At 39.7% G+C, this 16,921-nt stretch overlaps 1 protein-coding gene across 1 annotated transcript in view; it reads right to left on the bottom strand.

The window, feature by feature from the left end:
• Window positions 1-9,499, bottom strand: part of CLASP1 (cytoplasmic linker associated protein 1) — a 416,010-nt gene extending 406,511 nt beyond the window's left edge. Inside the window, exon 1 of the mRNA XM_042780565.1 lies at window positions 9,305-9,499. Within this exon, the coding sequence (XP_042636499.1) occupies window positions 9,305-9,499 (195 nt within the window). The remainder of the gene's footprint in view (window positions 1-9,304) is intronic.
• Between the last annotated feature and the right edge of the window lie 7,422 nt (window positions 9,500-16,921).

A 16,921-nucleotide genomic window follows, 5' to 3' on the forward strand; every position in this document is an offset into this window, starting at 1 on the left:
GGTCAATGACATGAGACAAAGTATATGTGAACTGCTGTATGGAAAGTGAATTTGCTTTGTAAATCTTCACCCAAATCACAATTTTAAAAAAAAAATTTTTTTTTTAATTACTTGAATCAAACAAGAATGAAAACACAACATACCAAAATCTTTGGGACACAGCAAAAGCAGTGATCAGAGGCCAATTTACACCAAAAAATGAACACATCAAATAGGAAAAAAGAGCCAAAATCAGTACCATAACCCAACATCTCCAACAATTAGATAAAGAACAGCAAGAAACACTATAGTCACCAGAAGAAAAGAAATAATAAAGATTTGAGCAGAAATCAATGAAACAGAAAATATTAATAGAAAAATAATTAACAAGACTAGAAGTTGATTTTTTGAAAAGATTAATGAAATAGACAAACCACTGGCAAATTTAATAAATGAAAAGGAGGAGATAATACAAATAACACAAATAAGAAACAAATTGAGCAACATCACAACAGAATCAATTGAAATAAAGAAGATAATATCAGGATACTAGGAAGAACTGTACTCTAAAAAATTTGAAAATCTAGAAGAAATGGACAGATTTCTAGAAACACACTACTGACCTAAACTAACAGAGACTGAAGTGGAAAAGTTGAACAGACCTGTAACAAAAGAAGATATGAGTAGGTCATAAATAGTTACCAACAGAAAAAGGTCCTAGCCCAGATCGTTTCACTGGAGAATTCTACCAAATATTCAAAGAAGAACTGACACTAATCCTACTCACACTATTCCACAACACTGAAAAGGATTGAATCCTCCCAAATTCATTTTATGAAGCAAGCACATCTTTGACACCAAAACCAGGCAAAGACCTCACTCAAAAGGAAAACTACAGAGCAATATCCCTCATGAATATAGATGCAAAAATCTTCGACAAAATTCTACCCAACAGACTCCAACAGCATATCAAAAAATAATACATTATGTCCAAGTGGGATTCATATCAGGTATGCAAGTATGGTTCAACATTAGAAAAACAATGACCATAATCCATCACATAAATAAAACAAAGGAAAAGAACCTCATGACAATATCAATTGACACAAAAAAGGCATTTGATAAAATACAACACCCATTCCTAAAAATACTCTCAGCAAAATAGGAATGGAAGGGACATTCCTCAAATAATAAAGGGCACATATGCAAAACCAACAGCCAACATTATTCTCAATGGAGAGAAACTGAAACCACTCCCCCTGTGAACAGGAACCACACCAGGATGCCCTCTATCACCACTTCTACTCAACCTTGTATTCGAAGTCCTAGCCAGGGCAATAACGCAAGAAAGGGAAATTAAAGGCATCCACATTGGTAAGGAAGAAGTCAAACTGTCCCTATTTGCTGATGATATGATTCTATACCAAGAAAACACAAGAGACTTAGTAAAAAAAAAAAAAAACTACTGGAATTAACTGAGAGATTTGGCATCACTATACAAAAATCAGCTGGATTCCTCTACACCTGCAAAGAGATTGCTGAAAAAGAATTAAGGAAATCAATACCATTTACAATAGCTACCAAAAATAAAAAATACTTGGCAATAAATCTTACCAGAGACACAAAAGACCTGTACGAAGAAAACTACAAAACACTACATCAAGAAACCATAAGAGATCTACATAAATGGATGATCATACCATACTAGTGGACAGGAAGATTGAACATTGTGAAAATGTCAGTTCTACCCAAATCAATCTATACATTCAATGCAATCCCAATACAGACTCCATCAACATTCTTTAAGGATATGGAAAACCCAATCACTAATTTTATATGGAAAGGAAAGAGACCTCGGATAAGCAAAGCACTACTGAAGAACAAAGTAGGAAGTCTCACACTCCCAGATCTCAAAACCTACTATACAGTCACAGTAGTCAAAACTGCCTGGTATTGGTACAACGACAGACACATAGACCAATGGAATAGATTGAGAACCCAGAAATAGATCCACTGACTTATGGTCATCTGGTATTTGACAAAGGGCTGAAATCCATTCAATGGGGAAGAGATTGTATCTTTCACAAATGGTGCTGACAAAACTGGATATCCATTTACATATAAATGAAACAAGAGCTATACCTCACACCATACACAAAAACAAACTCCAGATGGATCAAAGACTTCAGTGTGAAACCTAACACTATAAAGTTCCTCAAGGAAAAAATATGGGCAAATTTAGGGGCTATCATTTATGGCATAAATAGAATATCAAGCATAACCCAAAATGCACAAACACCAGAAGATAAACAAGATGAATGGGACCTTCTAAAAATTAAATTGTATGTGCTTCCAACAACCTCTCCAAAGAGTAAAAGAGAACCTACAGATTGGGAAAAAATATTTGGCAATGACACATCTGATAAGGGATTTATCTCTAAAACTTACAGAAAACTCCAACATCTCAACAACAAAAAGACAAATAATGCAATTCAAAAATGGGCGGAAGACACGAATAGACACTTCACGAAAGAGGATATTCAGCTGCCCAGCAAATACATGAAGATATGCTGACGATCATTAGCCATTGTTGTTGTTGTTATGTGCCGTTGAGTCAAACCCGACTCATAGCGACCCCTCCTTGTGTTTCCGAGGCAGTATCACTACGGAAGTAGGATTGCCCAACCTTCCTTCCGAGGAGTGGCCATTAGAGAGATGTAAATCAAAACAACAATAAGATACCATCTTGCCCCAGCACTAGTAGCAAAGTTTAGCAAGACTGAATGTGGCAAGGATGTGAGGAGATTGGCACTCTCATACACTGCTGGTGGGACTATCAAATGATACAACCACTATGGAAAGCAGTATGGTGATTCCTTAAGAAGGTGGAATTAGAAATATCATTTGACCCAACCATTCCATTACTAGGTATATATCCTAAAGAAGTGAGAGCCAGGAAAAGAACAGATATATGCACACTCATGTTCATTGCAGCAGTATTTACAACAGCAGAAAGATGGAAACAACCTAGGTGCCCATCAACAGAAGAATGGATAACCAAACCATGATACATACACACAATGGAATACTATGCAACCCCAAAGAATAATACAGCATCTGCAACACACAGCATAATGTGGATGAACTTGGAGGACATTATGTTGAGCGAAATAAGTCAATCACAGAAGGACAAATACTGTATTAGTCTATTATTGTAAAAGTCAAGGAAAGGTTTATATATGGAAGGAAATTTTCTTTGTTGGTTACCAAGGGTGGGAGGGGAAGGGAAAGGAGGGGAGGGAACACTGCTCAACAGATAGAGGCAAGTATTGATTTGGGTGAAGGGAAGGGCAATGTACCAAATATGAGTGATCAACACAGTGGCACTGAAGAAGGGGAAGACATAGAGAGGTACAGGGGAGGTATAGACAAGAAAGATGAACCCTTTTGCACAGACAGTACTGCGTGGTCAGTGATGGCAAACACTGATCTACAGGTGGACAGATGGATGGACAGGCTGATTGATTAGACATGTCTATGCAGGGGGCAGTGTTTCCATGACCATGTGTAGGGTTAGCAGATGATGTTTCTATAAGTGTATTTTTTATGTTCTGTAAGAATTTCCAGGTATATAGTAAAGCTGACAAGGGACAAGGCTGTAGTCACCTCTTGGCCACAGCCAGTTACCCAGAGAGAGTGAGCAGTTGGACATGTGGGCTCAGGACCATGGTTGCAGGGGACATCAAGCTCAACTGGCATAATATATTACACAAAAACATTGTTCCACATCCTACTTTAGTGAGTAGAGACTGAGATCTTAAAAGCTTGCAAGTGGCTATCTAGATGCAATGATGAGTCTCTCCTCATCCAGAACAAAGAAGAATGAAGAAAACCAAAGACACATGGAAACAATTAATCCAAGCAACTGGTACATCGTGTGATCCTCAGCCTATGAGACCAGAAGAACTAGATGGTGCCTGGCTACCACTGTCAATCACTAGGAGGGGGATCTCTGTAGGTGATCCTGGATAGAGTTGGGAGAACACTGTAGAAAAAACTGAAAATCATTTAAAAAAAAAAAAGGACCAGGTTTCCTGGTCTGACAGAGCATGGTAAAACCCCTGAGACTATGGCCCCTAGCTGCCCTTCAGGTCTGGAATTGAACTCACTCCTGTTCAAAAGACAGGCAAAGAAAAAACAAGGCACATGTGCTGAACATTTACATTATATAGATATACTCCTTGGAGAGATCAATCATGGGAGAACAGAAGGGCTGCATATGCACAGCGAGATAGCTCAGGGGGCAGGAGTGCATGGGGAGGGGGGGACACAGGGAATAGGTAACTATGGGGAGGAAGTGGGAAGAGAGCTGCTCCATTGTGGGAAATTCCCATCAATGTCATTAGACAAAGTGTATGTGAACTGTTGTACAGAATGTGAATTTGCTCTGTAAACTTTCACCCAAATCACAATAAAAAATTTTTAAAAAACCTAAAATTTATCTCAGGTTCTGAATGAAAAGGCTTTTTTTAGAAGTTTAGAAGTTTCTGGATTGGGGTAAAGTAATCAGCAAAACTCTCTTGAGGGCCCGAGTTCCCTCATGTCACCAGTGCTTGTGGGACACTTAATATGTTCCAGGCTCTGGCTACAGGTGTGAATAAATCAGGTTATCACCATAGTTGGAGAACTCACAAGCAAGTGGGACTGTTCAACAGTGTGTAATTAGAACACCAAGATAATAAGGCCCATGACTAGAAAACCATCTGTATTAAATCATATATTAAAACTTGACATAATCTAGACTAACACTGGCATTGCAGACAGGTTAAATGACTTGTCCATGGTTACAATCAAGTTAGTAGCTAAGAGGAGAGGACTCACCTCACACAAAGCCATTTGGCCTTTGCTCAGTTCTTTCCAGTTATATTAACACCTGAGGCTAATGAATGGGGGCTGACCAGACCAAAAGGGACTACCTGGGGGTGCAATGCTGCCTAAGCCTCATAAGGCCCAATATAATTTATCATGGCCAGATGAGGAGGCGGAGAACAGACCTGAACAAGGAGGTTCAGGTGGACTGCCTGGTTGATTACCATGCACAAGAGAGGGCAGTACATCCCTTTTTGATACATGGAAGCTTTCTGACTGTGACTCCTCACAGACCCCATTCTCATGAGGCACTTATTTTGCTCCCTTCTTGGTTGTAACGTTATCTGTAGTTAGAATAGTATGCTCTCCGTGAATTCTGTGATTCATTCCAATGAACAAACCCACAAGATACAGTGACAGCCAGCAGGGACTAGGATGCATCTATCTGGCACTTTGAAAGAAGCCATCCTTCTAACGTGTGAATTCTGGATGGCTAGAACTGAAAAGCCAGTGCCCATCTAATTTATGTGCTATGACGCAGCTCTGGGTGGCTGAGGCTGAAAAAAAGTATACTGCTTAGTGCAATCATAAACCCTGTCTTCTAACTTTCCTTCATACAGTAAAGTGCTGCCTTTGCCTAGGAACTATTTCACAAAGGATCAAGTTTTAATCTTTCACTCCTCTGTGACCCTGCAAATGCTATTCCAGAAAAACTCCAACTCAATCTTGAAAACCCTGGCATCCTCTAGGAAGTGTTATTTTTTCTTTTGCCTTCCCATGGAATTCTATGTATCTCTATTATTGAAAACACTATATTATATTATAATGATTTGCCATTTATCAGTTTCCCATCCATAGACTGTGAGCTTTTTGAAGAACCATTATCTTGTTAACATTTGAGCAAAATGCTGAGCAAATAATATGAGAAACTGGACTACGTGAAGAATGCAGTCAGTAGGAGGATTGCAAGAAGATTCATTAACAATCTGCGATATGCAGATGACATGTAACCTTGCTTGCTGAAAGCAAAGACGACTTGAAGCACTTACTGGTGAAGATCAAAGACTATAACCATTCCTATGGTTCAACTTTCAGCCAGACAATGGAGAGGTTTACGCGGTGAACAGTGACACCAGGGAGGTAGCACCTCTTAGATCAATCAACTTTAAGAGATTAAAAGGGCATCATTTGCCCAGAGATAAAACTCAGAAGGCAGGAAGGGAAAAGAAAAGACAAATGTAAATGGTAAGCACAGGGAAGAAGTGGGAAGAATGCTGTTACATTGTGGGGATTATAATCAGTGTCATGAAACAAATGTGTATGAACTGTTGAATTGAAAACAAATCAGCTCTGTAAGCTTCACCCAAATCACAGTAAATTTAATAAATAAATAAAAGACTACAACCTTCACTATGTATTATACCCCAACACAAAGGAAACAAAAATCCTCACAACTCGAGCACAAAGCAACATCACGATCAATGGAGAAAATATTGATGTTATCAAGGATTTCATTTTACTTGTATCCATGATCAACACCCATGGGAGCATCAGTCAAGAAATCAAATGATGTATTACACTGGGCAAATCTGCTGCAAAAGACTGCTTGAAAGTGTTAAAAAAGCAAAGATGTCACTTTGAGGACTAAGCTGCACCTGACCCAAGCCACAGTATTTTCAATCACCTCATATGCATGTGAAAGCTGCACAATGAATAAGAAAGACCAATGAAGAGTTCATGACTTTTAATTACGGTGTTGGCAAAGAATATTGAATATACCATGGCCTGCCAGAAGAGTGAATAAACTGTTTTCGAAGACGGACAGCCAGAATGTTCCTTTGTTGTTGTTGTTGTCGTTGTTGTTGTTATGTGCCGTCAAGTCAAACCCGACTCATAGCGACCCCTCCTTGGGTTTCCGAGGCAGTATCACTAGGGAAGTAGGATTGCCCAACCTTCCTTCCGAGGAGTGGCTGGTGGGTTTGAACCGCCAGCCGTCTGGTTAGCAGGCAAGTGTCTTAGCCACTATGCTACCAGAGCTTAGAAGTGACTATAGTGAATCCTCGTCTCATGTACTTTGGACAGGTTATCAGGAGGGACCAATCCCTGAAAAAACACATCACTCTTGGTAAAATGAAGGGTCAACAAAAAAGAGGAAGACCCTCAACAAGATGAATTGACGAAGTGGTTACAACGATGGGCTCAAAGAATTATAAGGATGGTGCAGGAACAGGTAGTGTTTCATTCCATTGTACATATAACGTTGCTGTTAAGTCAGAACCAACTCTACAGCACCTAACAACAAACATTCAAGTGCTTCCTATGTGGCAGGCATGTGATAATTTTATATGCACTCTCATTTAATGCTCATAATACTCAATTATGGTGAAGAAATTGAAGCTTGGAGAAGTTAAAAAAGCTTATGCATGTAGGGTTGCAAAGCCAATTAATGTAACTGCTCTTAGTAAACTGTATACCTGTAAAAAGCTGAATTGGTAAAAGTTGTCTAATAGATATATTTATAAAACAACAAAAAAGGTCACTTGCTGAGGCTGCTTATGTACAACCAAACACCTCATGGGATTTGGTTTCTTAGTTTAGAGGTTTAGAGTCATGGTTTCATGAGGCATCCCAGTTAACTGGCCTAATATTATGTTTAGTGCCTATATTCTATATTTTAGTTTGTTGCATAGTTCCTGTGGTCTTAAAAGCTTGCAACTATCCAAGGCACAACAATTGGTCTCTATTCACCTGAAACAGCAAACAGTCAGGAATAGGAGGAGGATATGGAATGTGTGGCTAACTGCCTCCATGAACAACCGTCTCCTTTGCCATGAGACCAGATGTATAGCCGAATACTGGTCAAAACTTTCATTCCAGACTTTCTGGAGCCACAGAACCTAGATGAAGCCCTGATACTACTGCTCTGAGATAATCTTTAAACCTTAAACCAAAAATATTTCCTGAAGTCTTCTGAATACCCAACAACAGTTCAATTTAACAAATTAAAGATGTCAGCCTTGAGCATTATGCTCTTTTAAGAACTATCTATATGGGATCACAGCAACTCAAAACATTAGATAGGAACCTTAGGGAATAGTGTATTTATGTTAGTAGGGGAAGAACAATTTAAAAAGGAAGGTGTGAATGGTTGTACAAGTTGAAGAATGTAATCACTGTCACAGAATTGTACATATAGAAATTGTTAAATTGGCATATGTTCCACTATGTACATTCTCAACAACAACGGAAATAAATTATTTTTTAAAAAAAATAAGTTATAAAATTAAAAAAAAAGAAAGGTCATGCAGTGTAATACACCAGGCAGATTACTTATTTAACATACATGTTACCCCAATCCACTCCCAACCTCCTCCTTCTAACAGTAACCTTATATTGTTCAAGTATCCCCACATGGCCACATGTTTCATTCAGGGGAAGCATGACCTCTTCTTAACACTAGAAGAGTTGAAACTAATTATAGATATCCATTCCATTTTCCACTGATGCTAGAGTTGAGCATTCAAAGCCATCTGAGGCAACGTAGTATAAGACAATCTGTTAGAAGCATCTAAGAAAGGTTTTTTCCCAAGAGACACAAACTAGAACAAAAAAGTACTCTTCTAAGTACCAGTTTCCAAATCCAAACCAATCTCAGAAGACTGGATCAATGAAAAAATGCACAAAAGATTCTGTAAGTCTTTCATAGCATCTATAGCATCCATTAGCAGTCATGCAGACTTCCCACTCTTCCTTTCATCTCAACCTTGATCCAAAGGGATCACCCTCTTGGCATATTATACGTGTGTTGTGGGCCAATAGGGAGACACCTTTTAATACTTCGATTGAGTTTTAATTTGTGAGAGTTCAGTCCTTGAATGATAAAACAGTGAACCTTCACGACTCACTCAAGCTGTACAACTGTACCATGAAGATCTCTAGAATCTGCAGGATAATCTCCAGAGAGTTAAATAGAGATCACAAAAAAATCCTTGGCAAACCATACTATTTCTAGCCAGGTACCTGGACCAACTTCAAAACAGTGACCTAAAGGACTCTACATCCTATTAACCAATTCCATTCCCCAGAGAAACTCAATTAAGACACTTGTCATTCATGAAAAACCACTCACTAAGGTATTTTTTTCTCATAACTCATTTACTACAAGATACAATTTAACTTCAAGGTTGCAAATGCCTGTAAACTTTCCAACATAAGATCTTTGCTTTATCATTCAGCCTTTGTTCTCAAAGTGCTAAAGGACAACAATATTTATTTCTTTTCTTTTTTTTTTTTCAATATCCAAGAAAAATCAAATTGCTCTAGGATAAAATGGCCAAAAGCTACAACCTGTTTGGCCTTACTGGAATCCCAGGAGGTATGCTGACTGCTCAGAAAGGACTTTTTTTTAAGGACCAATTTTGATGTACCCAAGAATGCCTCTTGAAGTACAGCTTACCTTATAGTTGCTAGAGTTCACCCAAGAGGTAGCTAGTCCATCCACAAGTTTATCTAACATGGTCTGGTCATGTTCAAGGTCAGCCGACTTCTGTTTGTCTGAGAAATAATCTATAAGTTCTTGGCCAACCTGTAGTCGCTTCCCCACATCCTTCTGCAACACCTGTGCCAAACAGGACTCCATGCGTGGCTCCATGGTGGAATTCAAATCCAGAGCCAGCAAAAGCTAGAGGGCAGTCAGGATGTTTCCCTCCTGGTAAACAGATCCTGGAGGTTGTCTCTTTGTTTGCTGAAGGTTACTAAGAGCCTGTGTTTCAAAGATGTAATCCGGGGAATGGCAACAATGCACCATGTGTGTCTGAAGAGCAGCTGGTAGGATATTAAAAGTCCAATTTAAATATCTAGAAGAAGATAAAGGAGTGAGTGGCAGAGTGATGCTATACTGTTGTGTCTGAAATACTTCATAATTCAGCAGTCCATTCTGAAAAACAAGAGAGAACATCAAATCAGCACAGATTAAACACTTGAATGTTATAAAACATTAATGGCAAAGCAATTCATGCTACAGAACTATTCATAATCAGAAATGGAGTGGGAAACATGCATATAACATCATAACTACTTTTATCAGGAAGAAAAATGAAATCCAAAGAGAGCCAATGAGCTACATAGTTGATGGGTAGTAGATGTTTTTCACAATTTCCCAGTGTGTAAATATATCAGTCTGGAAATCAATCTTCCACTTTCGTTAGCATAATTATTTGTAGCTTAAATTCTGCTTCCAACCAGAAACCTAACACAACTCTTATGTGAATCAGTGTAGGACTTCAACCTGTTACCTAACTCTTCTAAAAATCCAAGAGTCAGAAATAGAGTGAGCCCCATTATAACACCATCAACCAAAGTGGCCTGCTTGTGAACATTAACCACGTTAGTCTACATCAAACTTCTTACAGGGCAGATTTACAGTGGGGAGAATAGTAGACACCTCTCACCTCCAACAAAGAAAAGAGAAACTAAAAGAAGGAAACTGGTCCACTTTATGATCAGTTATTAACTGTATTCTCAGCTGACAATAGTACCAATTGAGTCTGATGTTTTAAAATCAGAAGGCCTCAAAATTATGTCTTGGTTAGAACAAAACAAATGACATGGAAAAAGCACCAAAACTGTTTTAATTAAACAAATGGTAGTGTGCCCAATTAGTATATAGATACAGGAGCAACTGTATACGTTTATTTCTTACTTCAATTTCTTCTCTCCTTTCATTCTAATCTTAGATTTGCAAAAGAAAAAAAAAAATGATCTTCAAGATGCATTATCTCCCAGATACTGCACTAAATAGAAGTGTTCTTCACACCAACAGTAAATCCCAACTTTCAGGGATTTCGGAAGGTAAAACTAAACTTACAAATCAAGTAAAATTAAAATTATGTGCAGAGTAACTCTTCCAGAACAGAGCAACTCTCTCTCTTTCTAACACCACTTCCATCTCCACCCCCAACATAAAAAGAACAAAGATCTTTCCAAATTCCAGAATCATAGACTTTTGATACCAATATAAATCAAATAAGTCCTGTCATTCAATGAGGAAAAGCTTCCTTCAAACCCCTGCATTCGATTACCTATCTTCTACTTTACTGTTTCTAACAAGGCAAGTGGGTGAAGGTAAAGTGGCATTCAACAAGATTCACCATCTCACAAGGTAATCCTTCCTTAAAGAGTGGAGATACCTGCTTTCTGGTTCCACACCCTGGAATTAGTTCCTTCTCCACAAGAAATATCTTTAAACATATAAAAGCAAGTATTACACATCATTCCAATTCTTAGTCCTGACTAAATTATCTCCCATTCTTTACTCAATTCTGATGATCATATCAGTAATGCAAAAAAGGTGTCAATGACAGATGGGAACTGGAAAAACCAACAGTCTTTTGTTTCTGGGTTTAATATTAGCCCACAGAAGCCTCAGTCTTGTGTTGGATTAAAAATGGCTAAAGATGCTTTGCTACTCTTCTCCCACCAAGATGGAGTCTAAGTCCCCTCCCACAGTGACTCAAAGGTTGGCCCTGATACTTGCCTTGGTGAATAGGACATGAGCAACTGCCAAAGCAGGCTGAGACTTGATAAGCAAGCTCTAGGGCTCACCCTCTCAGAGTTCCACCCTAATAAGACTGACATGCTGTAACGAAGCTGGCCTACAGGAGATGAGAGGCCACATGGAGGAGAACCAAGACACTCCAACTAACAGCCAGCAGCCAAGCCAGACACGTGGATAAGCCCATCTTAAACCACCTAGCCATTCCAATCATGATCTGGATGTAGCGATACAAATAAGTCTAAGGAGAAAAGCAGAAAAACCACATAGCTAAACCACAGAACTCATTGTTATTTTAAGCCACTAAGTTTCCTATGCGGCAATAGATAACTGATATAATCCTTCTTCTTCAAATAGCTATCTTTCATCCTCAGTGAAAAGAATCTCATATCCTTTGTCCTTGAAGAGCCCTAAAGTCATCAGGCTTTAGCCAATAAAAATAATAGTACCATTTTTAAATAGTCTATGCTGGTTGTTGTTGTTGTTATGTGCCATTGAGTCAAACTCGACTCATAGCGACCCCTCCTTGGGTTTCCGAGGCAGTATCACTACAGAAGTAGGATTGCCCAACCTTCCTTCCGAGGAGTGGCTGGTGGGTTTGAACCGCCAGCCGTCTGGGTAGCAGGCAAGTGTCTTAGACACTATGCTACTAGAGCTCCCTATTCTACGCTATGCTAGATGATCTATATAGCAAACAAAACCCACAACCATCAAGTCACTTCCAACTCAGAGACCCCATAGGACAGACTAAAACTGCCCTATAGGGTTTCCAAGTCTGTAAATCTTTACAGAAGCAGACTGCCTCATCCTTCTCCCACAGAGTGGCTGGTGTTCAAACCACCGACCTTTTGGTTAACAGCCAAATGCATTAACCACTATACCACCAGAGGTCCTTGATGATTTATATATATAATCTCTAATTCTCCATCACTAGAAACTAGGTATTAACATCCCTATTTTACAGATGAGGAAACTGAGGTAAAGTGAGGTTAAATAATTGTTCAAGGTTATATGGCCAATGAATTTCCTTCCCTGGCCTTTCAACTTATATACTGAAATCTGTCCTAGTTCTGTTCTGACTCAGAGAAAAGAGGTCAGACTTCAAGCTTAGCTAGAAATAAACAGGCAGGAGAGTAAAGTCTCCATTCCGTCAAGTAAATACTTAGAATGATTCTATTCATCCAAGTCTCTCTACTATGGTTTTGAAAACACACATAAAAACCAGACTTTAAAAAAAAAAAAAACACTGCCATAATCAATTCCAACTCATAGCAACCTCCTTGGGTTTCCAAGACTGTAAAACTTTACAGAAGCAGACTGCCTTGGCTTTCTCCCGTGGAGCGGCTGCTAGATTCAAACTGCTGACCTTTTGTTACCAACCCAATGCCTTAATCACAGCACCACCACAGCTCCTGTCCAGATAAGATGCTCTCTTTTTATTTCTAAATTTAAAAATAAATAGATAAATAAATAAAAAAGACAGCAAATGACTATCCTCTCAACAATATTTACTTTTACTAAACTAACTCTTTTGTACCTTTTCCCCATGTTTTTGAGCGTTTTCTCCGTCTCTAATTTCAAAGGCAGTCAGGGAACAAAATTAATCCTGCAGTTTCAATTTACAAGGTACAAAAGTGCAAGGCCTCTCTCTCACCCCTCACCCCAGATACCCAGTTTCTTCCCTAAAATTTTAGCAAATACTATTATTAGTTGTTTGTGTACCCTTTCAGGAGTATTTTTAGCTACCTAAGCAAGTAAGTAAGGAACTCTGGTGGCGCAGCACCTTAGACATTTGACTGCTGACCAGAAGGCTGGCGGTTCAAACTCACCACCCACTCCTCAGAAGGAAGGTTGGGCAATCTACTTCCATAGTGATACCACCTTGGAACCCCAAGGAGGGGTCGCTATAAGTCGAATCCGACTCAACGGCAGTGCGTGCAAAGCAAGTGAAAAAAGTTGTCTAAGCACGTACGATGAGAAATCAAAACAAGCAAAACTTCATATAGCAGCAGAGTTTTATAAAATATATTTAAAACTTAAAAAAGAAGAGGTGGAGAATTCAGAGGACTTGGATGAGAAGGAGGTAGAAGAGAAGAAATAAAAAATCTCTTTCTATAACTTTTATCCTGACCAGCGTCACTATTATGTATAAGACATTGTGGAAGGCACTGAGGATACAACAAACAGAACTCAGTCTCTTGTCTTACCAACCATATGTGCCAGTCTGGGAATATACAAAAGAGGATTATCCAACAACAGTGATGACAGAGGGTAATACTATTTCTCAGTCCAAAAAAACAAAACAAAAGCAAGGTTCAATTCTCACACACTTTCCAAAAGAACAAGAGAGATGTAAAAAGGATAGAAAAGAAAAGGTAGGTAAGGTTAGAATAGCAAAGCATTTTTGTCTTCTTTTTTTATCAGGCTAATAATTCTCCGCTTGAGCAATACTGCATATGAAGGCTATGGAGTAGCCCAAATGTTATTGCATCAATTGGCTACGGAAAGGGACACATTTCAGTATTTCTGGAAAAAAAAAAAAAAAGCCCCAATTCCTCCCAACCCCAGCAGGCCATTCCCAAACTCCCCAACATCAACATTCTCTTCCTCCATTACAACAGTTAGTTTCCCAAGCATCTCAACTTTTCCCCGTCATACTCTTACGCCTGATACATCATTTACAATAAGCCTGTATCATATTGGTCTATGGGGCAAAACAATAAAGATCAAGACTGGTCCTAATCATTCTCCTTTATAAAACTCTGGGAAATAGAATTAACAGAAGAACCTTTACCAGAACAAGAAATAGCAACTCTACTGCAGGCCAACGGGAAAAAGTTAAACTACCAACTTGCGGTGTAGTAAATTACTTAGTGTGGCTTTTCTACCCGTAAGTCTTTGTAAACTCTAAGGTGGGAATTGCTATTAGCTACGGAGGAGATCCTGATTTTAAAGTCACCCACCTGGGTTATTTCTGTTGGGTGTGGCACAATACAATGTTCTGGGAAGTTCCCACTCTCTCTCACGTGCTTAGAGTTCTGATGCTGTGATTGGCTAGTTTGACCACCCTTCCAGGCTCAAAAGGAGGCCTCCTGGAGGCAGAACTCGCTCTGACTGCTGGTGGAGGAAGACGTGCTGCTGAAAGAGACACGTGCTGCTAGGAAAGAGATGCGAGAGACACGCATTGCTGAGTGAGACACCGAGGGACCAGCACTGCTGGGAAAGAGACTGTGAGAGACTGTTGGCCGAGGGACATTGGGCTGGGAGAGAGACTGAGCGTTCTTCCTGAACTTGAGTTGTAGCCTGGTGCTTCCCTAATAAACCCCATAATCTGTGAGTTCTGTGTGGCCACTGCAGTGAATTATCGAACCCAGGAGAGAGGTGGTGGGTGCTTTGGGAGGAACGGTTGGTGAAAGGGCTGGAGGGAGGCAGCATGTCTGGCCTTGAAGTAATAGGCCTTGGGTTACTGCTGGTAACCCTGTCTTCCCTTTGTGGAATTAGAGGAGGTCGGAACATGTGGCCTCCTTGCCGTTTTTGCACAACTGCAACAAGAATGAAGAACACCACAGTAAGAAAAAACAATGTAACGTATGGAAAGAGCAATGAAGTGGGGAATCTTAGCTTTTATTCTTGACTCTACCACTCACTTCCTAGGAGCTCTGGTGGCGTAATGCCTAAGGCACTTGACTGCTAACCAGAAGGCTGGCAGTTCAAACCCACCAGCCACTCCTCAGAAGGAAGGTTGGGCAATCCTACTTCTGTAGTGATACTGCCTCGGAAACCAAAGGAGGGGTCACTATGAGTGGAGTCCGACTCGACGGCATGTAACAACAAGTGGCAATGAAGAGAACATTGGCTCTACAGGTATTAAATATGATCAGAGATAGAAGAGGGTTTAAATAGGGTTTTTTGTTTTTGTTTTTTCTTAAAATAGCTACCACCCCCCTCCCCTTACCATTTCCTCTATGGATTTAGGTATAAAACCACACAAAACTATCAACAATGGGGGATGAAGAACCAACCACAGAATCTTCAACTACCTGGTCTACTGTCAACCTCTCCGTAAGAGAACTTGAAAGTAAAATCACATTTGACTTGTTATGTGCCGTGCAGTCGGACCCAACTCACAGAGACCCCTCCTTGGGTTTCTGAGGCAGTATCACTATGGAAGCAGATTGCCCCACCTTCCTTCCAAGGAGTAGCTGGTGGGTTTGAACCATCAGTCAAGTGCCTTAGGCATTATGCTACCAGAGCTCCTATTTGATTTGTTGTTGTTGTTATGGGCCTTCGAGTTGGACCCGACTTATAGCAACCCCTTCTTGGGTTTCCGAAGCAGTATCACTATAGAAATAGATTGCCCCATCTTCCTTCCAAGTGGCTTAAAATAGCAAGAACTTAAAAATTCTTGTAAGTTTACGATTTGGCTGGGCTCTGCTAAGAGATTCTTCTGCTAGTCTCGCCTGGGCTCATTCATGCAGCTATAGTCATCTGGCAGATTGACTGAGCTAAGAAGTCAAACATCACGTCACTCACGAGTCTGGACACTCATGCTGGTTACTGCCTGGGCCTCTCCACATATGTGGTCTCTAACTACTTAGTATAACATGAGGTTCATTATATAGTAGCTGAAGCATTCCAAACTAGCAAAAGCAGAAGCTGACAGGCCTCTCAAAACTTAGAATCCAGAATTTGCACACAACTTTTGCCACATTTTATTGGTCAAAGCAAACCATAAGGCCAGCCAAAATTAAAAGTGTGAGGTAATAATCTATATGAAATCAAAGTGATGACAAGAACTTGAAAGACTGGATCAGAACCTCAGGGAGCAATGAATTTATGTTAATGGGGAAGAACATCTCCCCAAAGTTGAGTGAGAATGGCTGCACAACTTGATAAATGTAATCAGTATCACTGAATTGTACCTGTAGAAATGGTCAATTGTCTTATGTTTTGCTGTGTACATTTTCAACAAGAACAAAATAAATTTTTTAAAAAGTATGAGGAAACAGACCCAATTTCTTAACACTCATTGCCATCGAGTCAATTCTAACTCATAGCAATCCCCACTGGTTTCTGAGGCTATAAATCTTTACAGAAGTAAATTGCCCCATCTTCCTTCTACAGAGTGGCTGGTGTGTTTGAACCACTGACCTTCTGTTTAGCAGCCACATATGCCTTATCCACCATGCGACCAGAGCTCCTTCAATCTCTTAAAAAAAAAAAAAAAAAATCAAACCCACTGCCATTGAGTCAATTCCAACTCAAAGCAACCCCCACTGGGTTTCCAAAGTGGTAAATCTTTATGGAAATAGATTGCCTCATCCTCCTTCCATGGAGTGGCCAGTAGGTTTGAACCACCAATCTTCTGGATAGCAGTCAATTAAATTCCACGGAGTGTTAAAAGCTGGAAGCCATCTGAAATAGTTGCCTAGTAAAACCTCAACTTTCGATAAACTCAGTATGCTTCATGAACTTCCTTTTCCATGCCTATACCAATAACTAAACATGCAAAAGAAACCA

This window comes from Orycteropus afer, unplaced genomic scaffold (assembly GCF_000298275.1).
Source record: "Orycteropus afer afer isolate SDZICR_OR568_19922 unplaced genomic scaffold, OryAfe1.0 scaffold00004, whole genome shotgun sequence".
Taxonomy (NCBI): domain Eukaryota; kingdom Metazoa; phylum Chordata; class Mammalia; order Tubulidentata; family Orycteropodidae; genus Orycteropus; species Orycteropus afer.